The following is a 26,885-nucleotide window of genomic DNA, read 5'->3' on the forward strand; positions in this document are numbered from 1 at the left end:
TGATCCCAGTCACTTTGAGTGGATTTCAAGGATTATCTGAATAGATGGGGAAGGAAGGAAGAGCGGGACCCTAGTGAGGGATTCGTGTTTTCTGGACTTTGGACAGGTCAGAAGGTGGGGTCAGTCTGCTTCAACTGTGGGAGGGTTGAGAAAGGAGAGAAGGTGAATGCAGGTGGGAGGAGCAAGAAGTTGCAGAGAGGAGGAGGTCATGGACTGAGACCCAGACTCACCCCCAAATCCCACCAGGACTCTGCTAGGCCAGCTGACAGCGGCTGGGAATGCTTGGCACCCCAGCCCTAACCGTCTGGCTGGTAAGGCAGGTACAAACCCTCCCACCTGAGTTCCCATCAGTTCTTCCAGCACAGACGTGGCTTCTGATCTTGATATCCTGCTGAGATTAGGAGATGAGATCAACTGTCCCTGTTCTAATAACCATCTTCTGCAGCTGCAGAAGATCTGAGTAGATCTGAGGCTGGAACTCGCCAAAGTAAAGCTGCAGTAGACAGTATTAAACAGGCAGGGAAGACTTCACTCAAGGCTACTGCAAGAGTAAAGAGGCCAAAGCTCAGTCGGAACTCAATTCTGTGGAAGTAAAGGGTGGAGGGTTTTAAACACCATAGTGAGCCAGAAAAGTCCTGGGTGATGTTGGGGGAGGTCCAAGGTCATCTGCGTTTGCTAAGTGGCTTTCTACAAAGGTGAAATAAACTTCTCATAGCTTTTGATGGGGGATAGTTGTGCAGGGAGCAAGGGGCCTGCCCTGCCAAAGGGACCAGGAGGCAGAGGCACTGTCTTCCTTGACGATGACATTTCAAAGAGATGGCTCCTGGGTCCTTGAGGAGGACAGTCCTGTTTCATACAACTGGTTAGAGGCTGGGAGAAGATTTCTGTGTCATAGAGGCAGAGAAAGAATTGACAATTGCAAGTTTTCTTTTTTTTTTTTTTTTTGAGACGGAGTCTCACTCTGTCGCCCAGGCTGGAATGCAGTGGCCGGATCTCAGCTCACTGCAAGCTCCGCCTCCCAGGATTACGCCATTCTCCTGCCTCAGCCTCCGGGTAGCTGGGACTACAGGCGCCCGCCACTGCGCCCACCGCGCCCAGCAATTTTTTTGTACTTTTTTAGTAGAGACGGGGTTTCACCGTGTTAGCCAGGATGGTCTCGATCTCCTGACCTCGTGATCCGCCAGTCTCGGCCTCCCAAAGTGCTGGGATTACAGGCTTGAGCCACCGCGCCCAGCCGACAATTGCAAGTTTTCTAAAGTAAATGCATCAGGGGCCTGTAAAGGGAAGGTCAAAGGCCTAGAATGAGGAAAGAGCCTGCTGACAGCCGAGTCAAGGCGAGGAGAACCTTAGGGCTGTCTTGGTCACACCAAGCCCATCAGGCCCTCCTGGTGCAGCCAGTGTCTGCTAAGAGCCTGCAGTGGGTGGGGGGCCCGCAATGGCTCTAACTGTGCTGCCGGCCCACTGTTGACAGCAGCTCTCCCATTTACCGAGGCTTTGATTTTTCCAGGCCCTGTGCTAAGCCATTCACAGAGACGATCTTTTTTTGCATTTCTCATGATTATTTCATTTAGGCATCATTATTATCAGCACACAACAGATGAGGAAACTGGGCCATCAAAGTCACACGGGGGTGGACAGCAGAGCTGAGATTCAAAGCCACCCCTGATGGCAGAGCCCACGTACAAATTCACGCTCGTCACAAAAAGGCTGTGAGCGCAGGCCCCGAGCTCATGACAAGGTCAGCGTGGCCCACGGTCAGCCCCCCACACCCCTGGGTTTCCACAGAACTCATCTATGGCAGCCTGCCCCGGGACACTGACTGCTTTCAGTTCGTCCTGGACAAAGCTCCTCAAGTTTCAACGCTTTAATGTGGACACAGGCATCGCCTGGGGTCTTAAGATGCAGCTTCTTCTCCTGTCAGTCTGGGCTGGGGCCTGAGAGTCTGCATGTCTAAGCTGATGCTGATGCTGCTGATCCAGGCCTTGTGCTTTGAGCAGGGAGCTCAGCGGTGGTGGGGCCCGTGGCCTCCTGGCCTGCTTTCCTCATCAAACCATTGGTCCGCAACTTTGGCTGCACATGAGAATCGTCGGGGGACTTGGAAAAACTCCTGATGCGCACCTGGGTCCCCCCCGCAGAGATCTGATGTAACTGTTGTGGGTGTGGCTGGTGTTAGGATTTTCCAAAGGTCTCCAGTGATTCTGATGTGTGGCCTCTTCTGAGAACCGGAGCACTAAAGAAGGGAAGAGATTTAAGAGACATTTCAAAGGAGAAATCAAGAGAGGAGGCCCGCCTGTGTTTTTTTTTTTTTTTTTTTTGAAAAATAAAGTGAGGGATTATATATTAGGGGTCTCCAGAGAAACAGAAGCAATATGACACACACACAACACACACACACGGATACACACACGTGTGTGTTTGCACCGTAGGAGTAGTGGGACCTCGCAAATCTGAAATCCACAAAGGAGGCCAGGCAGGCCGGAGACTCGAGCAGGACTTCTATGTTGTGGGATTGAGGTAGAATTGCTTCTTCTCCAGAAAACTCAGTCTTTGCTCTTAATGCCTCCAGCGGATGCGGGGAGGCTCACCTTCCCCCTGTTATGGAGGGCAATCAGCTCTACCCAAAGTCCACTGATTTAAATGTTAACCTCATCTAAAAAATACCTTCCCCACGACATCTACAGCAGTGTTTGTCCAAAGAGCTGAGCATCATAGCCTAGCCAAGTTGCCACAGAAAATGAACCATCACAGGTGACTACAAGGTCAAATGTCTATGGGAATGTGAATAAAACTAGGAATGATTGGCAGCGAAGTGGGTTTGGGGAGAATGTGAGTGAGTTTGACAGGCCAGGTCCAGGGCCCCTTTTTGGAGACCTTTGCCAACACCTGACTCTGGCCCACTGTGTAGTTGGTTCGGGCTGCTGTAACAAAGTGCTGTGAACGGTGAGGCTGAGACACAACGGAAACTTCTTGTCCCACAGCTCTGGAGGTGGAAGTCTGAGATCAAGGCACTGGTGGGGCTGGTTCCTTCCGGGGGCTGTTAGGAAGAACCTGCCCGTCCTCCCCAGACCGCTGGTTCTTGCTGGCGCTCTTCGACATTTCCAACCTGGCAGATCCGTTGCTCCAGCCTCTGCCGCCATCTTCGTGCGGCCTTCTCCCCCCGTGTCTCTCCTTTACCTGGTGTTTCTCTCCTCGAATAAGGACACCAGTCGTGCTGGGTTAGACCCACCCTAATGACCTCATGTTGGCTTGATTACATCTACAAAGACCTTATTTCCATTTAAGAACATACAGATGCCAGGGGTTAGGATTTCATATCTTCTGGGGGGACCCACAACACCCACCCATTTCTGAACACCCCTCTTTCCAGACACTCTCCTGTTCTCTGATTCTCATCTAATCCCTGACGCCTCCCCCACTTCAAGTCCCTACACACTGCCTCAGAGCCCGACTGCAAAGGTGAGGCTTGGAGAAGGAATGGGAGGGGTCTCTTTTAAACACTAGTTGCTTTTTAAAACAAGTTTAACTTGTATGGTTTGTTTTTCAGACCCTATCAAAATAATCTCGTGTCAAAATGGAAGCACGAGAGGAACCACTTCTAACGGTTTCCTCATCCCACAGGATCAGGACAGAGGCAGGGCACAGGCCAGGAGCAGCCCTGTGAGCCAGGGCTCCACATTACTCTACAGTAAGGAGGCCTCGAACCCTGTTCCCTGTGGGCGGACAGTGACCACCCAACCAGAATGTCCAAGGACTTTACCACTGACTGGAGGATGGTGTAATGACACCTAAGAATTGTAATCACTTGACATTTTAAGGAGGAAGAACAGAAAGTTTCATGAATCATGTTTGTAGATTCTCACATGTTCCGATGGGCTCTTGACTTTCTCCAGAAAGCACATTTCCACCGAGAGTCCCACTTCCTGGGTACTGCTGCACACCGCAGGTACCCACTATCCAGCTTTCACTACGGTTCTCTCACTTCACTAAGTCACAGCATACCGGAGGGACACAGAGACTAACAAGTTCCCCTGGCCTGTGACGGTTGTGGGCAGCCAGGCTTGGGGCAGGCCGTGCCACCTGAGGGCACAGCAACCCTGCGGCACACGAGTCAGACCACATCTCAGGCAACGCGAGTGCCTCTTGGTGTGGGCGCCCTGTTCCTCTGTAATTGAAGAAATCTGGAAAGTCACATTTTCTTTTTTTTTTTTTTGAGACGGAGTCTGGCTCTGTCGCCCGGGCTGGAGTGCAGTGGCCGGATCTCAGCTCACTGCAAGCTCCGCCTCCCGGGTTTACACCATTCTCCTGCCTCAGCCTCCCGAGTAGCTGGGACTACAGGCGCCCGCCACCTCGCCCGGCTAGATTTTTGTATTTTTTTTAGTAGAGATGGGGTTTCACTGTGTTAGCCAGGATGGTCTCGATCTCCTGACCTCGTGATCCACCCGTATCGGCCTCCCAAAGTGCTGAGATTACAGGCTTGAGCCACCGCGCGAGGGTCACATTTTCTAATGCCAAAGGCCAGTTTCACCTTTTGAGGCTCAGATCTGTGGATCCTAAGGAATCTTGACACATGGTCTGCTGAGCTCTGTGATTAGCAGGACAGGCAGCAGGGGAGTTGGTCTCAGGGGGTGAGGAGTCCATGTGTATGTGTGTGTGTGTGTGTGTGTGTATGTGTGTGTGTATGTGTGTGTGTGCGTGTGCAGTAATACCTGATATAAGCCTCTTGGGTAGGTTGCACATAAGGTGTAAAATGCTAGAAATTGACCAAGGTAGAACATTGCCAGAACTTCAGTCCCAGGCTGACTCAGCTCAGTCCCCGCGTGTAAAGGACTGCCCTCTGAGACATGGGTGAGGACGCATGCACAAAGCGCAGGGCGGGAACCTTCTTCAGCTCTAGTAATTTACGATTTTGTCTCTAGGCCAATACTCATCTTCCACATTCATTCCCACATTCATCCCGTGTGGTCCTGGGTGTTAGAGACATAGTGGGTAGATGTCGTCTCCAGTCTCGTGGCCCAGGTAGGCCAGCAGGGGACACACAGAATTGTAATCAGACAATTACAATGTAACATGCAAAGTGTGTTAGGTGCTGGGTGGAGACTGACATCGGAGAAGGGGTTAGGGAAATTCTGGGAGAGCTCCCGGGTTTGGGGTTGGGGGACTGGATTGAAGGTGCTGTCACTTCCTGAGATATGGAGTGTGGAGTCAGATGAAGTTTGAGGGTAGAAGAAGTGGGCTTAGGGGTCCTGGGACAGGCACATGGCGGTGTCCAGTATAAAGTGGGACATACGAGGCGTGCAGTCTGGAAGAGCGATTTAGGGTGAGGGCACAGGAGGGGTGAGGCGGACGACAGTCCCAGGGAGGCTTAACTGTAGGCTTTATTATTACTCACGTATGATGAGGCCAACAGATGAACCGCCGAGCACCATTAAAAAGACAGTTCGTTACTCACAGCTCCCAAGAAGAGGGACACACCCGGTCGCCCAGGGCCAGCGAGGGGAGCACCAGGGCTGGTCAGCAGGCAGAGGGAGGGTCAGGAGAGCATGGGCAAGGCCTTGAATGTGGTTTCCAGGGGAAGCCACAATGGCAGCGGGGGGCATGCAGGCTCTGGGGCAGAGGGGCTGTCCTCAGGTGCCTGGTACCTGGTACTGCTTGATAATGGCCTGGAGTGTGAGCGCCCCAGACAGGTGGTGGAGGTGGGGGGTACAGGCATTGGGTTGGCTGCCTTGCCTCTGCACAGTGTGCTCCCTTCAGGCCTTTTCCTGTCTCTAGGGATTGGCTGGCCCGGGGTACAGGGTTTGTCCCTCCAGGGTCAGTAAGGCCCCAAGATGTGAAAGCACTGGAAGGCAGAGAGTCAAAAGCCCTGGCTCACACGGAGGCCTAGAAAGGACCCAGGAGCACCAACATTGATGGGGAGGGAAGAGGCTGAGGAAGCTGCGGGAGAGACAGAGAGGCAGTGATGGGGGAACCAGGACAGGAGGCCGCGGCTCCAGCCATGGAGTTGAGGGGGTTACCAGCAGCCCAAGAGCAGGCCATGGCATCCAGCCAAAAACTGGCTGGTACGGACGGAGGCCAGGTGTTAGGGAGCTGACAGAATCGGGACAGCACATGTCACAACTCGTTTCAAGGAATTTGTCCTTAAAGAAATACCCAAGACTGGGTAATTTATAAAGGAAAGAGGTGTAATTGACTCACAGTTCTGCATGGCTGGGAGGCCTCAGGAAACTTACAATCATGACAAAAGGGTGAAGAGGAAGCAGCCACCTTCTTCACAAGGTGGCAGGAGAGAGGAGTGAGGAGCGAAGGGGGAAGAGCCCCTTATAAAACCAGTAGCTCTTGTGAGAACTCACGATCGTAAGAACAGCTTGGGGGAACCGCCCCCACGATCCAGTCACCTCCCACCAGGTCTCTCCCTAGACACGTGGGGATTATGGGTATTAAAATTTTCTTTTTTCTTTTCTTTCTTTTTTATTTTTTTGAGGCAGAGTTTTGCTTTTGTTGCCCAGGCTGGAGTGCAATGGCATGATCTCGGCTCACCACAATCTCTGCCTCCCAGGTTCAAGCGATTCTCCTGCCTCAGCCTCCCAAGTAGCTGGGATTACAGGCATGTGCCACCACGCCTGGCTAATTTTGTATTTTTAGTAGAGATGGGGTTTCTCTACGTTGCTCAGGCTGGTCTCGAACTTCTGACCTCAGCTGATCCGGCCGCCTTGGCCTCCCAAAGTTCTGGGATTACAGGTGTGAGCCACCATACCCGGCCTGGGGATTACAATTTTCAAGATGAGATTGAGGTGGGGACAAAACCAAACCATATCATGGTCCTTTTTCTTTTTTTTTTTTTAACCAGAGAAATTGTTAGGGAAGGGTCAGTAACAAGGGCAAAGGGGGAGACTCAGAGAAGGAAGGAGGAGATGATGGGCAGAGGGCTCCTGAAGCACCCCTTTTAAACACAAACCTTTTTTCAGGGGACAGGAGGTGGTGGGCACAGAGACAATTGCACCGCTGGCAAGTGCCTGGGGAGGGCGCCTCTGTCCCCCTGAATCTTTTCCCGCTTGGTGGGAACACTTTCCAAGGCCAGCCGGTTAAAGATATTTCAAAATCTTTATTATTCACTTTCAAAATCAGACCCTAGCTTATTATTCGTTGGTATTTCCAGTGGTACTAAGAATATGCCACAAACGCAGCATTTGACATTTTAGGAAACAGAGCCACACTCCCCATCTCCCTCGCCCTCCACGGGAGCACTCCAGCCAGGTGGAGCTGAGCAGGGCGTCTTCCCATCTTACAGAAATGCCCTGACATCCAAGCCATGCAGCCTCAGGGGACAAGAGGGGCTCTGCCTGGAATCCCAGTGTGTTTGATGGCTGCGTTATAAGAGGTCTGGAAAGTGAAGGCCACCCCTTTCTCTTCATTCACCTCTGTGGCCTGTTGGGTGACAGCTGCAATGTCCTTACTTCTCCCCTTGAGGTAGAAGCCTTGAACAGGAGGGATAAGGTTTGGGAGCAAACAGGAATCATCTGGAAAGTGTGAGAATCCGTGGGTAAACACCGAGGAAAAGCTTTGCCCTCTCCCAGCCGCAGCAGGGGCTGGAAACAGAGCTTTCACATGAAAGGAGAGGAGCGGTGTCAGAGGCTCTCCTAGACGGGAGTCTCCCCAACTCTCGGTGCTCAGGCTCCAGGCTGGAATCCCTTGCACCACGCTGCCTGGTCTACACCCCCGTCTACCCAGCTCCAGAGTTCTGGAGCTCTCCCAGGGAAAAGGGGTCCAAGATTGTATAGGAATCTCTGGACGAAGTTGGCAAATGATCAAAGAGGGGAGAGAATTTATCTTTGGAGAATTTCAACTTTTGATTGAATACATCATAATACAAAAGAGTACATACAGGATATATGTAGGACATTTAAAAACCAGTAAAACAGATACCCTGTACCTCCACCCAGCTTCAGAAATTCAAACTCCTGGAGCTTCTGAAGCCCTGGGGTGCCCTGCCCCAGCCCTACCCACTGTCTTCCCCTGCCCCGAAGGCAACTGTATCCTGATTTGCTTTTATCATTTTTTTTTTTTTTTTTTTTTGAGGCGGAGTCTCGCTCTGTCGCCCGGACTGGAGTGCAGTGGCCGGATCTCAGCTCACTGCAAGCTCCGCCTCCCAGGTTCACGCCATTCTCCTGCCTCAGCCTCCCAAGTAGCTGGGGCTACAGGCGCCCGCCACCTCGCCAGGCTAGCTTTTTGTATTTTTTTTTTTTAGTAGAGACGGCGTTTCACCGTGTTAGCCAGGATGGTCTTGATCTCCTGACCTCGTGATCCGCCAGTCTCGGCCTCCCAAAGTGCTGGGATTACAGGCGTGAGCCACTGGGCCCGGCCCCTTTTATCATTTTGAAGTAGTTTTGAGCTCTGAATTTAGAAATTTCATAATTTGAAATGTCATAATTTGAAACGGCCATTCACATAATCAGGAGTAAGACAGGCTAGGAGTGAGTACCTGGCTTTCTTCTTTTTTTCTTTTGAGACAGTCTTGCTGTCGCCCAGACAGTTTCGGGTGATCTCCAAGTAGGAGCCTCATCACGCCTCCCCCAGGGCTGGAGAAGGGCTCGCCTTGGCCGCTCTCACTGTGTTAAGGGGGTTGGTTTTTTAGAATTGTTTGCTAGACTTTTTATGTTTAAGCAAAACAAATGCACCCCTCCTTTAAACAGGCCTTAAGAGTTAATATCACCTTCATCTTTATGCACATTTAAGCACAGTAGGGGCCTACCTCCAAAGAGACTGCCTATTTTGCAAAAGATCTCTGTGGTTCCGACAGCTTTATTCATATGAAAAACTGGGGTCAGCCATAGGTTATACAAATGTGGGTTTTACAAAATCTGCATCGATAGTTTTAGGCTGATCAGCTTCCGGATATAATATGGTGCTTCTGTTTAACATCATATTAGCATCGTATGATAGGAACTCTGTACACAGAACTGCCAAGATAGCAAAAGAGCAAAACTGCCTATAGCCCCATGAAGCACTGAAAGCCTTGTTGAACAGAAAAGTCCATCACGTGGGCTCTGATATGATTGTCTAGGGACAGGGGAAGGCAGAGGATGGCGGGAGCTTCTCCCACCGGGGAGCAGAGCCGTCTCTGATGGGGCAGGGCTGATCAGAAGGGGAAGAAGTGGCTTCCCTGGGCTCCCTAGAAGCAAGAAGCCAGTGCCTGGGGCCCGTTGCCATCACCTCCCAGGGCCCTTGCCTTTGGTGTTCCCAGAGCCTCTGGCAACTCCTCCCTTTACAGCGGGCTGGTGAACACACTGGACAGAAGCGAGGGAAGCTCTCCCAGGCCTTCCCTGATATCCGCAGTCTCCATGCTTCCCTGAGCCTGGGTCTGTCTTTGGTGGATGCAAAGAGGTGTGCAAAGGCTCCATGGCTGCACATCATCTGGGGAAAACCCAACAGCAAATCCAGCTTTCTGCTCAGGTTCCAACTGGCCACCTTTGCAAAGGTGAATTGTCTTCAAGGCGAGTTGAATCTCAGGAGACACTGTGTCACCACGAGCCCACTTTAGCATGTCATGGGGCCATCATCCTGAGTGGCAGGAGAGCACCTTTGATTCCAAGGCCGAGTCTCCCATTCTGTCTGTGGCGATAGCCAGGTGGGCATGGCTTCAGGCAGATGTAGTGGGTTTGGAAGAAAACTCTGGCCCCAGGGGAGAATCGGGCCTGTGTTTCACTGCCACATCCCTCCGGGCTCCCCTCTTGCACAGACGGCAAGGAGGGCTGGCCTGAAGAGGAGCCGTGGGTGCTGCTGGGCACGGTGTGGGTGGGATGAGGGAGCAGGACAGTCCCAAGAGGAGTCTGAGGGCCAACCTTGGGGACCTTCTTGCTCTCCTCCCACTGCCTAGGTTGAGGGGAGGCCCAAAGCAGCCAGGGGAGGGCTGAGGACAGGCCTGGCTCAGGGAGCTGACTTTGGCCTCAAGTCCATCACGGCCCTCGGGACCCCAGCCGAGTTACCCTGGCACCTTCTCTGACCTGTCTCCTCAGCTGAAGAGGTGGGCTACACCAGATAAATGTTCTCTGGTTCCAACATTCTAGGAACCTGTGAGCCCCGTGTTTCAGAACAGACAGACCCTTGGGGAGAAGCGGCTGGGCAAGGGTGCTGTCAGCTTGGGGAGAGTCCACTGTGCCTGGGCCGAGTGCGATGCTGGAGGTTTTCTCCAGTCCTTCTGCCTGGAGGTCATGCAGGACTGTTGCTGCTGCTTCTGTTTCGCTGTGGTGAAGCTGGAGGCCCTGGAATCTGTGGGTCTGGCCATTTGGGGACAGCACCTTGTCTCTAAACAATTTTTGTGTCCGGGTGAGGACTATGGTGGGTCGTAACTCAATTTGCTGGTGTTAGTCTGGGGAGATTCCTATTGCAGACCTCTCTCCCCTACTCCTCCTCCACACACCTAGGTTCCTTTCTTCTCTACTACTCCAAGTACACTCAGACTCCCAGGGCAGCTCACACAGAACATTCCAGAAAGGTCACAGAACTGATCAACTTCCCTGGGAATTGTGGACTGGCTATCAGGGGCCTACACACTCCAGCTAGTTTCTTGGCATTGTGTAAATCTCCAGGATATTTGAAATTCCCATTAGGCAGGGGGTTCAGCAGACCACAACACTGCAGTTAATAAACAAAAGAGGGCCGGGCATGGTGGCTCACGCCTGTAATCCCAGCACTTTGGGAGGCCAAGTGGCAGATCACCTGAGGTCAGCAGTTCGAGACCAGCCTGGCCAACATGGCGAAATCTCTTTTCTACTTAAAATACAAAAATCAGCTGGGTGTAGTGGTGTGCGCTTGTAATCCCAGCTACTTGGAAGGCTGAGGCAGGAGAATTGCTTGAACCTGGGAGGCAGAGGTTGTAGTAAGCCAAGATGGCACCACTGCACTCCAACCTGGGCAACAGAGTGAAACTGTGTCTCAAAATAAAAATAAAAATAAAATAAAATAAAATAAAATAAAATTAAAAAGAGGCCAAAGCCATTGTTTCTGGCCAATGTAGATCCTTCGTGCTTCTCTCATTTGCAGATGTCCGTCCGCTCTCTGTTAGCCCCCAGGCCCTCCTCTATTAGGGAGCTAAAGACTCCAGGACAGGAGTTTCCTCGCCTTCACTCCTCATTTTGCCCTTCATCTTCTCCTTCCTCTAGGTCCAGGTGACTGAACGAAGCATGCTCCTGGTTCCTGTGGTGCCCCGCTTCATGGCTCCTGAGTGCACTCCATTCTGGGCCTGGATCTCATGGTCTCTGTCCCTGGCTCTCCCCTTCCCCCCTGCCAAGTGTCCTTGTTGAGCCTGTGCCCCACCTCCACTTTCTCACCAGTCTTTACATTTCCTCTGGAAGCCACCACCACTCGGCCCTTGCCCTTGCCCTTCCCAACAGTAGCGCCCCCAACCCTTGACTCTCCCACGTCCCCACTTGAGCTGCCCTCTCCTGATCCTCCTGCCGCCTCTCAGCCTCTTCCTCCTCTCCAGATGCCGAATTCCTCAGGGTTCCATCCTCAGCCCTCCTCTCTCCTAATTCCGATTCACTCCATTATCCCAAGAGCAGGACTTGTGATTTGGCTCTCTAGTCCCCGCCTCTGTTCAGACTGATTTCCAACATCCAGTGACCCCTTCCCCCATCCCTTCTACCTGAATCCCAAGCCTATTCGTGGCATTGTTAAAACGTAGCTGGTGGGGTTGTTTCTCCATCAGACAGGGCTGTATGGGCAGGTTATAAATTCACATGCTTCTGGCAATTTTCATCGCGTGTAAGATTTCAGTCTTAGAGCTGGAATTTTAGTCTGAGCTGGAAAGCCCATTTTGGCATTCTTGGTCCACCCCTTTACAAAAACGCTACTGGCTATTGGTTAGGGGAACTTGGAAGTGAAGAAACTACTCCTGACTCTCACAAATTAAATATCAGGTAAGCTCTCAGGTTAAGATAGAATTCTTAAGTCTATGGTTTAGACACTTCCATTTCAACTTAAGAACAACTGTAGGAACATAAACTCAGGGACTCACAGAATATTCTAAATGACACTGGAGTGTGTTCACAATTTTGTACTCAATTTCCCTAACATCTCCACCTTTCTAACCCAAACTCACTCTAGTTTTATGATTTGGAACTTCACAGGCAGGCTTTCCTTAATGTCAGGAGCAGGGGTCACTACGGACAATCTTCCCTCCTTTTCTCATTTCACAATCTATAATCTGCTCACCCGAAAATTAAGCCCAATCTGTTACCGTGTACACAAAATCCAAAGGCTAAACCTTTTCTAGACCTTAGGAAGCCGAGTCAAGCGGCTCACTGGCGCCCTCCTCTGGTTGGCATGGCTGCACAGGTCTTCCTCGCGGGTGCCATCAGTCTGAAGAGTCCCAGTGTCTCGACAAGAGGTGGGGGAGCTCTCAGGTATTCAAACTTCTGCCGGGAATGCCTGTGTCAATGCTTTTGTGTCAATATTTGCAGGAAGCAAGAGTGGGTGAGCTACGCGAACCCCTGTAAGACAGAAAACATGGCCAAGCGTGAAAAGGTAGACGTGTCTGTGTGCGTGTGACTGTCCAGACGGTGGTGATGGAGGGAGAGTGGCCTGGCAGTTGCATGACAAGGATGGAGAATCACGGGCCACCACTGCAAAGGTGAGGACTTGGCAGCTGCGAGGAACTGGGAAAGAGGCTCAAAGAACTAAAGAGAACAAACCAAGCCTGTAGTTGTCTCCCAGCTCTGCCACGATTTAGGTCCTCAATCCTCTACTCTCTGAACAACCGACAGAGGGTCACTAAGGTTCCCGTGGGCACAAAGGTCTCCAAAATACAATCTCATTCCCAAGGGAATCCTGATTAGCAAACACTCAAGAACAGCTGGCAGGTGTGAACTGAGGTCTCTAATTAGCTACTTGCAAAGGGGCTATTTGTTGCCCCCCAGTACCCAAGGGAGACCTTTGCCTCTGGTTTGGTTTTACTTGGCTAGGTGCTGTTTGAAGGGGTGGCATGCAGGAGGGGGTGTATTTTTGGTTGTTCTCTGCCTGTGCCCCTTTCACGGGGAACACAGAGAGTGGATTTTGGTTTGCCTCAGAGGTCAGACCCACATGGCTTTGCTCAGCACTCTCAGGAGGTGTTGAATGAGGCCTGGTTAGTGAATGAGGTCAGGGACGTCTCCACCACCGTCAATCGTTCCTTTCAACCTGAAGTGGCGCAACTCAGATTCAAGGAGGGGCTTGTGCGTGGGACCAGCTGGGCTCCAAGAAAGTCACCTTGACCCCCATTTCTGAGCAGCTCAGTGGCCCCAGGCAGCCTCAGTGAGACCAGGCTTCCAGGTTTCCACTGCTAATGCCACTGACCTGGGGTATTCTGTGGGCAGTGCTACTTACAGGAACAAAAGCGCTTCACTCACTTCAAACAAGCACTCAGTCTTCTGAAGAAAGACGAGCAGTGCGGAGGATTTGGGTGACTGGTAAATGCATAGCCTGGAACAAGGCTTTTATTTGTACAAGTCTGATAGAAAAATACTGAAGAGTGGGCCGGGCGCGGTGGCTCAAGCCTGTCATCCCAGCACTTTGGGAGGCCGAGACGGGCGGATCACGAGGTCAGGAGATCGAGACCATCCTGGCTAACACGGTGAAACCCTGTCTCTACTAAAAAAAATACAAAAACTAGCTGGGCGAGGTGGCGGGCGCCTGTAGTCCCAGCTACTCGGGAGGCTGAGGCAGGAGAATGGCGTAAACCCGGAAGGCGGAGCTTGCAGTGAGCTGAGATCCGGCCACTGCACTCCAGCCTGGGCGGCAGAGCGAGACTCCGCCTCAAAAAAAAAAAAAAAAAAAAAAAAAGAAAAAAAGAAAAATACTGAAGAGTAAAACACATTAAAAACTTTATTGTAAGTATCAACATCTAAATTTGCATCAATTTGATACATCGTTGCTCATTTTGCAGAACATAACAGTTGCACATTACAAGAGTCAACTTGCTTCGGGTCTTTTCATGCTCAGGGCGGTCCACCCCTGCCTTCCCTCTCCCCGACCTGCATCCCGTCCTCCACAGTCTGCCCTGCCTCCTGCCGCTACAGGTTCAAGACCCAAGCCCTGAGGAGAACCTGCTGCCAGAGGGGCTGACTGGCTACAAGCTGAGAGGGCCAGGCAGCTAGCCCTGCTACAGGAACAGGGCAGGCAAGGGATCGTTTCTCCTCTTCCCAGGCTGAGCCCGTGCCAGGCCAGCCACAGAGTGCCCTAGTCAGCCCATGTGACTCTAGAGAGCCTGCTGTTCTTCTCCATCCCATTTCACCCGCAGCCTAGTGGCTAACTCTGGATATTCTGAGCAAAATTAACCCAAGTTTCATGGAGAACTCCAGAACCTTGAACCAGTGCATGGTTATCACCATTCTTTGTTACTAGATATAGGAGAAGGTACTGCGGAGTCTCCTGGCCTGGAACAGCTTGGGGGAGGATTCAGCTCCCCATTTCTCCCTCACTCCCAAGAGATTTGAAAATAAGTTTGAGAGAAGAAACAGTAACTAAAAAATTCCATGAAGAAGGATCTGACATGTCCTTTGTGAAATAACATCCCCCTCTCCCCATCACAATGCAGGAGATGACATGTTACAGTAAGAGGGTTACAGCAATTCCCCATCTGGAGTGCCATTCGACTGCCTGCAGAATCTTCCATTTTAATACATTTTAAACACATTCAAAACGAGTGATGACTCTCCAACCTAGGGAAAATGCCCAATAAAAAATATAGGTAGAAAATACATGCTAATGTAATGGCAAACTTATTTCCATACTATAATGGCAACAGTCTTGGGGTTGAAGGCAGGGGTGCGGTGGAACCTCCCTCTTCCCACAAGAACGTCAGCACCAGAGGTGCTCGGTCCCCGGGCTGATCTGATGGTGGGGACCACGCACTGTCATTCGGCGGCCGGTCCGGTCCCAGTGTTGGCCTGGGACTATCAGTGCTGCAGCAGGAAGTTGGTGGCGACATTGAGGTCATTGTTTGAAGCTCTCAGGGCTTCCAAGGCATCACCTCTGGAAAATCCCATCTCCATGAGCCGGGCGACCTGCAGGCAGAGAAAACCCAGAAACCTGAGGGCGCTGACGACACTGCTGGCCCCAAATGGTCCTCAGGGGAGCCTTGTGGCAAAGGTCAAAACTGTTTACAAAAACCATTTTCATTTCAATATGGAATCTGATACTTAAAAGTTATACCAGGTACAAATTTTTCAATGTTTACTAGGGGTAGCTGATATACATGCATTCTCGCATGTAGCCCTCATTCTACAGACGAAGACATAGGGTTTCTGAGGGTCAAGTGGCCTAGTGGGACCAGGCCTTGGGAGCAGGTCAGCATGAGCTGCCTAGGCTCACTGCCAGGCCACACACCTCAGCGTCAAATGTGATTCCCTAGGATGGTGACACACGCTCAGCCCTGGCATCACACTTCTGGCGCCACTGCCACAGAACTGCCTGCCTTTGGGTGCTCCGACTACTTTTAACAGCTGTCCCACTCGCAGCCTGGGGCTTACACAGGCAGCAAAGTGGGGCTGAGCCTGGGGCAGCAACCGAGGGAAGGAGGTAGCGAAAGCCACCAGAAGCAGGGGGGAGCAGGTGTGCATTGTTTTTGACCACAAATCCTGATTCTGTGCATATGGAGATTTCCTGTACTTTCCTCTACAGGCAGTCTCCAGTATCGAAATTGGCAGTGTTACTAAAGCTTATTTGCAACCTTTTTTCCCAATTAAGAATGTATTACAAAAATATTCATGGCCCCAGATTGCCACGGGAATACGTTTTTTTGTACTTACATTAAAATAAACTGCACTTGCAATAACATCTCGTAAAAGTCAACAGTCTTGTACATGTTGAGTTTTTCAGTCACTTGCGCATTAAAGAGGCTTTTGTGGGTTCACCTGAGGACTTAGTCAGAGTTTCCAATTTTTTTTTCCGAAAGACAGCGAGCTACTTGGTGTTACATGGTAGAAAGAGAAGGGGCCCAGTATTGCCACCCCTTCCCCTGCTCAGGGGACTCGGGGTGTGTGAGTGGGGACTATGGCATGGGGTAGCTGGAGGAAGGGACGGGCATGTGTCTCCAGAAAGCCTGCTGTTCTTCCTCTCCATCCCATTTCACCCGCAGCCTAGTGGCTAACTCTGGATATTCTGAGCAAAATTAACCCAAGGACCCAGCAAGGTGAGGAAGAAGGTGCAGCCAGGAGAGAGGCAGGTGGGGGAGGGAACCCCCCAGTGACCACGCAGGCCCAGACACCCAGACCCCTCCTCCTCCAAAAGCCTTAGGGAAGACCTGAGGGCAAACAGGGACACACAGTGGACACTGCTCAGAAGCTGGAGTCCAGCCAGGGCTTTTCCAAACGGAGGTTGCTGCCCATGTCATGGGACCATTCAGTGGGTCAGGACTAGGCTTACAAACGCACGCACTGAGTGTGCTCCTTCCTGGAACATTGCTTTCAACCCTTAGCACAGGGACAGACGCACAGCCCTGGCTAGGAAGCTATGAAGGGCTGCTAGGTGTCCTCTACACGCCTTGTGGTGGGGAGGGTTGTCTCGGGGCAGCAAGAGGCCCAGCACCTGGGACACTATGGTACCCTCAGGTGACTCACGCTCAGCTGCCTGGGGCTGGTGGACAGCGTACAGCGAAGGCAGAAACCTTCTAGTTTTGTTTTCCCGCCAGAGGAGAGAGTGGTGTAGCTAACAAAACAATAGATAACAAAACTAGAATTGAAAAGAATTCATTTTGGTTGGCTGGAAAATGATCAGATGGAATTTAACAGAGATATGTACAGTCCTAGACTTAAAAGGTCAGGTAGGATTTGAGAGACCTGACCTGAGAGCATTTTATGTGAAAATTCCTGAGTGCTTTCAGCAGGCCCAGCTTAACTGGCCACACCAGTGATGCGGCTCCTTACACAAGAGCGTGCACAGACACACACACACACATGCACACTCCTCATGCATCATATGCACATCAGCTGTGGCTGAGTGCCCTGGCCTTGCTGCCAGGTGGCTGAGAACGCTGCCACCCTGGTGTTCTGCCTTTCATGAGCTGCCATTCGCACAACACCACAGCTCTTGATTTTGCCCTTTGAAGTAACCGAGAACAACCCTATTCTCTTTTCCTACATAAAGTGCTTTGCGGGTGTGACAGCCCTCTCCTTCCTCCCTCAACCCACGGGCTTTTCTCGGCCCCACCCTGGCCTGTGGGCACCGCGGCTTGTCCTGCCTGTTGCTATCTCTGCCCTCTGCCCTGAGCCTGCGGACTCCTCTTCCCCTGGTGAGTCTTGAGGCCCCTGCCCTTTCCCATGTCTCCCAGACTAGAAGGCTACCAGAGTGAAGTCTTCATGGCCCCACTGCCTTCTGTCCTGGGCTCCCTGCAGCTGTGTCTGTGGGGCGATAGCTTCTCCCCACCGCTGTGAACTCCCAGCATGAGGGCCGTGGCTGCCTTTGCTCATTCCTGTGTTTCAGGATACAGTTCCTTTCAGCCCAGTCCCCTCGCATTTGTGCACACCATCTCAGAACACCGTGCCCAAACTTGAGTGTGACACCATGGGTGTGGTCTCACCGGGGCAATGAGCAGTGGGGCTGCTGCCCTCCGACAGTCTGGCCCTTAGCTTCAATGAGAGCAGAGGACTGCATGAGGAGTGTGCATGTGTGTGTGTGTGTCTGTGCACGCTCTTGTGTAAGGAGCCACATCACTGGTGTGGCCAGTTAAGCTGGGCCTGCTGAAAGCACTCAGGAATTTTCACATAAAATGCTCTCAGGTCAGGTTTCTCAAATCCTACCTGACCTTTTAAGTCTAGGACTGTACATATCTCTGTTAAATTCCATCTGATCATTTTCTAGCCAACCAAAATCAATTCTTTTCAATTCCAGTTTTGTTATCTGCTGTTAATCATCTCCCTCAAACTTGCATATGCCTAAATTTGATTAGTAAACCTCTACAACTTTGTTCAAGTTATTATTGATGAAAATGTCAAACAGGTCAGGTCAAAGAGTCCAGAACTCTGTGTTCAAGGGGTTAATGAACATTTTTAATCAGTTTCAAACCCACTTTATTGCACTATCATTACCCATTCTGCATGTCACCAACATCTCTCATAAGCTGATGAGATGTTGTCAAAGGTCTTGGTGACATCTTGCCAACGGCATTGGTTTGGTGTCCTAGGCCACAGCTCTCTTTTCAATGTTCACAAATCATCTATTTGATAATAATCTGTTCTGGCTTTTGCCAGACGTGAAACTTCAATTCTGCCATTCGGTTCTCAGAATTCACACTTTCCTTTTCCTTAGGAACCATTTTCAAGCTAACTGCTTTCTCAAGCCTCCATCAGGTTGCGCAGGGAGGGGGCTGGAGGACTCAGGTTGGACATGTATCACGTGGAAGGAAAACTCTCTCTGATCAAGGTGGTCTTTCCAATCTTGGGTTGAAATAACCTGTATGATGTTGCCTCCAGTTACTTCCAGTTAAGGACCACTGTCATTGGTGGAGGTAACTCAGGCCAAATGGGAGGTGGCCTTCCTTCCTTCCACCTGTTATCCACCACCATGATGCCACGGCCCCCAAACAACTTGGCCACTCTTAATGACATTTATTTAAATGGCTTGGAAAAGCTACCTTTACTACTACCTGTAGTACTTCAAGCACAGCTGAAGACTGGCTGCTTCTTTGCACCCAGCCAGCAGAAACAAATCCATCTGCTGTCCACACTCAGCAATTTGGAGATTTGGTAAATCACGATTCATAATCTGGAGTGATGAAGTGTGACCTTAGGCCACAGCTCCACCTGGCACTTGAGCTCTCCCTCCACTGATGATGCATCTGGTTTGGAATCCAGAGGATGCTGATAATGGGCTGGCTGCACACAGGCCACCAAGACAGGACAGCAGCATGGACTGCACGCAGGCCCTGCCCTGCACGCAGGCCCTGCCCTGGAGAGGGAAGAAGCCCTTAGGTCTGGGATGGCTAGGCTGGGTTGTAAGTCATGTAGGTGACATCCTAGAGCAAGAACAAAAGTTTTCCATGTACACGAGATTTCCTTCTGAGTTCATTCTCTCTCAGACATGAATGACATGTGCCGTGGTGCTGGTTTTGACAACTAAGACTGGCTTTTCACAGGTCTCGGCAGAAGAGAGTGTCTGCTGTCACAAGCTTGCAGCAGGTTTGCTCTTCATCCTCTGAGGGGTGGATTATGTTCCTTTAGCCAAAGCTGGCTTCAGAGCTTTATGCAATTTTTATGGGTGAGAAGACAAGTGTGATAGGAGAACTTTCACTGCCCACTCACCTGTATTTTCACCAGATTAAAAACAACTGCTAAGTAGCAATAATGTTAGCACAGTTCTCTAAAAAGAATAAACAATTATGCTAAGAAATGGTACCTGAAAGTGTCCTCTAGTGTCCAAAACTAAACATTCATGGCAAACTGAAATTGCATGCTTCGGCTTGGGTATGCGATGACAACCAGCCAGCAAGGACGACGAGGGTCAGGGGATAGGTGTTCCGATGGGTGCTTACCCAATACTCCCCAGTGGAGGGGTGTGGTGCAGTGCTCACAGCCCTGCAAGTTAGCCAAGTGGCCCCTGCTGTCCTTTCTCTATGTAGTTTCAGTGGTTCACAATACAGACAGTAAGAACTGGAGTAAAAACTAGCAACACAAGAACAGTTGTCTACAGGGCTCTTTGGCAGACACTAACCATTACTGCTGGCTCTTACTATTCATCTGCTTAGAGAAGTCCAGCACAACCAATCCCCGCCCATCTCATTATGGTCTCTCCTGGGAAAGTTTATTTAGCATGTGAAGCATCAACTCCTGTGCTCAAATTACAGAAAGATGAAATTGAGGCCTGTGCAGATGTGCAGTCAGGTAGCAAAAACATACATTAAGCATTCCTAATCTGAAAATTCAAAATTGAAAATACTCCAGAATTTGAAACTTTTAGAGTACCAACATGGCAGTACAAATGAAAAAAGTTCCACACCTGACCTCATGAGATGGGCTGCAGTCAAAACGCAGGCCACAACATGTAGTTTATTCAGTGTCTCCAAGGGAAAAGAGACCCTCTCACCCTCCTTCAGCTGTGACGTGCCTTTTCTGCACATGCCCCGATTCCCCCACACAAGCACATGCCAGTGGGCAGGTTCCCCACAATGCCCTGCATGGGGCCAAAACCCATGTGCATCACTCACTGTGTTTTTTTGCTTACTTTCTGCTCTGTGTTATAAAAATGTTGTTAAAATATCTAAAAGGCCTGCAGATACCCTTCTGGGTACAGTGATAAGAAAAAGATTTATGTTTCTCTATAGCACAGAAAGTCAAGCTGTTGGAAAAGTGGAGAGCAGTGTGAGTGTAAAATGTCTTACAGGAGAGTATGGAGTTGGAGTGACCACCATATAGGACCTAAAGAAACAGAAGGATAAACTGTTGAAGTTCTGTGCTAAAAGTGATAAACAGAAATTAATGAAAAATAGAGGAACACTGCATAAAGCTAAAAATGAAGATCCTGATCATGTACCGAGGATGAATCCCTTGGTGTTGCAGTGAACACCTGCCACTTAATGCTATGTGGGTCAGGAAACAAGCAAGGATCTATCAGGATGAACCGAAAATGAAAGGGAACTATGAATATTCAACATGTTGGCTGCAGAAATTTAAGAAAAAACATGGAACTAAATTTTTTAATGTGGTGATAAAGCATCACGAAGCAGCAAAGAAATTCACTGTTGAGTTTGCCAAGGTCATTGCTGACGAAAATCTGATGCCAGAACAAGTCTATAATGCTGATGGTATCACTGTTTTGGTTTATTGTTCCAGAAAGACACAAACTACAGGTGATGAGACAGCCCCTCCAGGAACTGAAGACACCAAGGGCAGAACAACTCTGCTGGGATGTGCTAACGCAGAGGCATGCATAAGCATAAACTTGCATGACAGGCAAAAGCTTGTGTCCTTGCTGTTTTCAAGGAGTTAATTTCTTACCAGACCATCATTATGTTAACAAAAAGGCATGTTTAACTAGGGGTATCTTTTCTGATTGGTCTCACAAACATTTTGGACCTGTGGCTTGTGCTCACTGGAGGGAAGCTGGGCTGGATGATGACTGAAATATTTTGTTATTCCTTGACAACTTTTCCGTTCATCCTCCAGCTGAAATGCTCATCAAAAATAATGTTTATGCCATGTACTTTTCCCCAAATGTGACTTCATTCATTCAGCCTTGTGGCCAAGGTATTCTTAGATCAATGAAGGATAAATATAAAAGTACCTTCTAGAACAACATGCTAGCAGCAATGAATGGGTACGAAGATTTTCAAGAGGTGTTTGGCGTGAAAGCTGCCATACGTGCTGTTGCCAATGCATTCAACACAGTGACTCAAAACACAGCTATGCAAGCCTGGCACAATCTCTGGCCTCTGCTATGTTCAGTGATGATGATGAATGAGGTGGTGACTTTGAAGGATTCCACATGTCAAGTGAGGATAAAATGATATACCTTTGGAGTCTGTCAGTAAGTTGGAAGAAGTGGATGTTGAAGTTTTACTTTATTTCTGAGACACAGTCTCACTGGGTCACCCAGGTTAGAGTGCAGTGGCACAGTATCGGCTCACTGCAACCTCCACCTCCTGGGTTCAAGCCATTCTCCTGCTTCAGCCTCCCAAGTAGCTGGGACTACAGGCATGCGCCACCATGACCGGCTAATTTTTGTGTTTTTGTGTTTCACTATGTTGGCCAGGCTGGTCTTGAACTCTTGACCTCAAGTGATCTGCCCACTTCGGCCTCCCAACATGCTGGAATTACAGGCGTGAGCCAGATATTGAAGTTTTTAACATCGATAAGGGGGCTCCAGCTGTTTATCAATTGACCCATGGTGAAATAGCTGAGATGGTTCTGAGTCAAGGTGATTGTGACAACAGTGATGATGGAGATGATGTTAACACTGCAGAAAAAGTGTCTACAGATGACACGGTGAAAATGTGTGATGGGCTTACTGAAGGACTAGAGCAGCATGCATTTTGGATAAGGGGTACTCAATTGTAGGGACAGAAAACCAGGTTCATGTTTCTGTGAAATAAAAATGCAGGGGAGGCCGTATGCTGTCTCAGGTCTGCCTCCAGCGCTGGGTGGCAGGGGGACCCCAGCTCTGGAGTTGGCCCCGTGTGACCACATGCAGGGGACCAGGCTCTGGCTCTCTGTTTCCTCGCAGTTTGGGAGATGAGAGGGATGTATGTGAGAAGCCCAGAATAGTGATGGGCACATGACAAGCCCTCAATAAACATGACCTCTCAGGACCACTATTATCCTATGGAAGGCAGCGGGGTCAGGTGTGTGGTGGGCCCTAGTGAAGTCAAAAAGACAGGAGCAATCTTTTTAAATGGTGAGCATAACATTCTAACAAAAAGTCTGTGTTGTTCTAGTGACTCCTGGAAACACTTTATGTATTTATAAAGTTTAGCAAATACACAACTCTGATGACTATATAAATAATGGTATTTATAGATGGTCAGCCCATCTCCCTATCGAAAGCACCATATTTTAGCCACAACACACATTAACTCACATTGAAACCCTGAACTATTTCATTTTCTCTGCACGCTGCTTCCTGTCTTTGTAGTTCAGCTACTGGGATGAGAAGCATCAGAACTCACCACGAGCACCTGATCCGATCTAACATCCACAGGAAGAGAAAGTTTAATGTAAAATCTCCTGATGTCAAGTTGTTCAAGTACAGGAATGAATATTTACAGACGGTCTCCTCTGCTCTAAGGACTGGCACTAGGTACTTGCATGAGTTGGGTACTGGGTTAGGGCCTTGCATTGATGTGGTCTCCCTCACAGATGGTGAGCTCCCTGAGGGCGGGCACTAGGTCTGGCTTGCTTCCTCCCAACACAGAGCCTGACACACCCGTGCCTAGCACCGGTTAGAGAAGGCTGAACGTGAAGATCAAAAGTGACCAATAAACATGTGGAGGACAAAATGAGAATGCTGGGAGGACAATGAGACTCTGGAAAAGACCGCGTGCTAGGACCTGTTCTGGCGTGAGTGGAGGCAATGGCGAGGCGAGGCGAGGCGCGGCGCAGCATGCTGCAACTCCGTCAGCCTTGGCTTGATGGGCTTGTGGTCATTGGTCTGGAAAATTTTAAAAATGTCCCAAAGAAATTTTCTAAAACGGCATTCTTTCAACATTCCCTCTCCATCTCAGAGCACAGTCAGTACCTTCCTCCTGCTCAGGCATCACAGGAAGTTTCTGCCTAAAAATCCTCACCACAAAATATCAGATTAGAGTGCAGCTTGGTTTCTAGCCCCCAAATCGAAATGATTCCTTCCTCTAACCTCATTGAGAAGCCAGCTCTAGTTGGGTTCACCTCCAGCATGCTATGCTTTCCTGTCTTCCACATCTACTTATTTCTTATTTCTAGACACTAACATTCCCCAAATGTAACATCCAGAGCCTGCTTTCTGTAACAGGAAACCTGACTTCCAGAGGTGAGGAGCAGAGATAAGGCCACTCAGAGGACACCAGGGGGCGGCTGGTGCTGCGGCAACAGCAAACTCCAGCTCCGTCCTCAGGCGGATGAAGACCGCTCTGGAGGTGTCCAGGGTGCCCCACCAGAGCCCCCGCAGGGATGAACACCCACTTGGAGGTGTCCAGGGTGCACCAATGGAGCAAGGCGTGACTCCATCAGCTGCCTTTCATCACAAGCTCCTGAACCACAGGCGTCAGCAGCCCTCCCTCCACCAGCCCTGGTGTGACGCTTCCGCATGGCTGGCTGACCAAGGCAGACGAGCATGACAGAAACAGGCGTTGCCACAAGAGCACTGTCACCGTCACCTGACAATATTCCAAAGGAGCAAGATGGAATACATTCCCCTATAATGTACTTTTCAGAGAACTCACTGAATGAGGAAAACACCCTAGAGATGGAAATAAATCTGTACCAGTTTCTTTCCTTATTTTTTATTTTTAAACACCTTCTATGATTGGGATGTGTGTCCCTACTACCTTAAGATAATTCTCATTTAAGAAAACGCCAGCCTGGGTGACCCTTGTCTCCACCAAAACAAAAAAAAATTAGCTGGGCATGGTGGCATGTGCCTGTAGTCCCAGCTACTCAGGAGGCGGGGTTGGGAGGATGGCTTGAACCCAGGAGGTCGAGGGTGCACTGAGCAGTGAGCCACGTAGCACTACTGCACTCCAGCTTGGGATACAGAGCAAGACCATGTCTCAAAAAAAAAAAAGAGAAAAGAAAATAAATGAAATCCCACTTTGGTATTTTACTTGCAATTCAACTCCTCTTTGACATAAGTAAAATGGGACATTCATTCCAATGAGATTTCTAGCAACTCCCCTCGGTGAAATACTCCTCTTGGTTTATTCAAACTAGAGTGTGGTTTTCTTTAACTTCCCTTTTAGCTAAGCGCGTCAAAAACAAAATTTTTTTGGGTTTTTACTTCCCATATTCTGATGCTTGCAGAAAGTGATGCCCACCTGAAGACGGTCCCCACCCGATCCTGAGCTCACACTGGGTGCAGGGTGGCACGCACACCCTGTTGGGGGAGCCCAGATGTGCTGGGCCTGCCTCACTCACTGCTGTCATAGCAACTGGCACCGGTTACCAGTCGGCACCAGCCGCCCACCCCCATGCGGACGCATGGTTGAGACCATTGCAAGGCAGTGAAGCCCCCACTCCCTTTCCCCATCTGACCACTCTCTTCCTTGGGAGAACGGCAGAACCCCCCTCCTTTCACATCTCTTGGCTGAACTCAGGTTTCTGGTTATTATATGCCCCTGCCAGGGCTCTGGGCTGCTTTGAGATCAAGTGTGTCTAGGGCCTCGTCAGGGTCTGGTATGGAGCAGGTCTTCAGTGAAGGCTGGCCGAGCTCCTTTGTGTACATCTCTCAGAGCACCCAGCAGAATGAGACACCCCACACAAGTTGGTTGCTATTTGAGTACCACCTAGTATTTCATTGTAACACATCTAACTTTGGGATCTTGTTACAAAACATTTTCAATCCACTAGAGCAAGCAATGGAAAAATCTGGCATAATACCACTCTCTAGCACAGTTTTGACATGAAAACAAGAGTTCTGAAAGGGAAGTTTACTGGCCACACCTTTGTGTTCAACCCCTCTCCAACCGATGCTGGGGCATCTATGTGTATCAGGCTTTTCATAGGGTAGGAAACAAGGCAGACCTGGCCCCAGCCCTCAGGGAGCTTGCTGTCCACAGGGAGACCAGATGCCATGGGAGGTTAACCCAATACCCAATGTGCTGCCATGCTTGGCTACTCAGAGCAGAAGCACAAGTGTGTCTCGAAACCAATAAATATTAGATCCCTGCTTTCAGGACGTGAACATTTTAGGAGTTTAGGTGGGTTTTCTAGAAATAGTGGTAAGGATTCCTGAGATGAGAAGAGAGGAGACAGCCTCATTAAGATTTAGATTCTCTAATACTAAATACATTTTGCTATTTATCAGCTAAGAGTGAAAGCACCTTGTGGGTTTAAAGCCATTCTCTCTACTTGGGCTAATGGATATCTCAGACATAAACAGAATCCACACGACATGTCATGTGAATTAAACGAAAATTATGGGGGGCCATTGTTTTGAGCTCCCACAAACCAGAAGACCAAACTAAATGGAGTCACTCGTGCTAAATGCCACATAATCAAACTGAAACTTTAGGGAAGCAGGCAGATGCCAAAACAAAAAGACCTGCTTTTTCTAAAAATACGAGATCCCAGACTACAAGAGTCAGCATAATAAGGAACTCCCCTCTGCTTTAACCCTTAAGAAAAAAGCAACCTGAAGTAACTCAATGTTAACCTATCAGTTATTTGTCTATTGTTCTGTTTCCTTCTTACAAAACGCACTGTTTCAGTACTGCCTGGCGGGAGCTCACATTCTGTTTTGTAGAACGCAGGCCGCACTAATTCGTAAGCTGCAAATAAAAGCCAAATAGATCTGTCACTAAATTTGCTGTAATTCTGTCATTTGACATGCATTACAAATGTATTATTAATATTAATGCACCAAATGGTAACATCTCTTGTCTGGGCAGTTGCGCCAGGTTTCCTGGGCCTGGATGGAGAAAATTATATGACTATAACCTGCGCCCTCCTCTGTGTCCAGTCCATCCTCTTGGGAAACCCAGTGATGGTGTTTCTTGTGCAAGATCCTGCATGGTTCCTTAGTGTCTAGAGCATAACCACATGCCACACATCAGACCTTTGGTGAGCCTGTCTGGCCTCCTTCCTGTCCAGCTTCTAGAATCCCAGGCAGTGCCCTGGCCTGCCAGTCCCCTCCACTCCAGCCCACCCATCCATGGCTCCCCATCTCCAGTGTACTTGTCCTCAGGCCCCTTCTCCGCAACACCACTGCCCTGACGGCCTTTCTCGGCCTCAGCAGCACCTGAACACTTCCACATGTTCTTTGTCCACCTGTCTCCCTGCCCTGGGCTCACAACTCCTCAGGGCTGGACATTCTGCCTTATCCATCTCAGTGTTTTCAGAACTTAGCACAGCACTTAGCCCTGGCGCAGAGCAGACAGCTGGTCACTGTTGGCTAAAGGAAGGAAAGACATGAATGGGAGAGAAGAAACTGAAATTTGCTCATCTTCCTTTTGCTAAGTCCCAGCTTCGGTCTAGTCTTATTTAACTTTCTTGTCTGATTTTACCTAACAGTCATTTTCTAAGCTTTGGGAGGGTTCAGAAGAGATACGCTTGATGAGTTTTTTCCCCCTTTGTTTTTTTTTTTTGAGACGGAGTCTCGCTCTGTCACCCAGGCTGGAGTGCAGTGGCGCCATCTCGGCTCACTGCAAGCTTCGCCTCCCGGGTTCACGCCATTCTCCTGCCTCAGCCTCCTGAGTAGCTGGGACTACAGGCACCCGCCACCGCGCCCGGCTA

General features: G+C 49.8%; 1 protein-coding gene across 1 annotated transcript in view; it reads right to left on the reverse strand.

Moving 5' to 3' along the window:
* Nucleotides 1-10,888: 10,888 nt before the first annotated feature.
* The window catches only part of UBAC2 (UBA domain containing 2), a 188,629-nt gene continuing 172,632 nt past the window's right edge, over nucleotides 10,889-26,885 (reverse strand). Inside the window, exons 9-10 of the mRNA XM_010368522.2 lie at nucleotides 14,884-15,035; nucleotides 10,889-12,485 (exon numbers count right to left, since the gene is read on the reverse strand). Of these exons, the coding sequence (XP_010366824.1) occupies nucleotides 14,928-15,035 (108 nt within the window). The 3' untranslated portion in view covers nucleotides 10,889-12,485; nucleotides 14,884-14,927. The remainder of the gene's footprint in view (nucleotides 12,486-14,883; nucleotides 15,036-26,885) is intronic.

Source organism: Rhinopithecus roxellana, chromosome 18 (genome assembly GCF_007565055.1).
Source record: "Rhinopithecus roxellana isolate Shanxi Qingling chromosome 18, ASM756505v1, whole genome shotgun sequence".
Taxonomy (NCBI): domain Eukaryota; kingdom Metazoa; phylum Chordata; class Mammalia; order Primates; family Cercopithecidae; genus Rhinopithecus; species Rhinopithecus roxellana.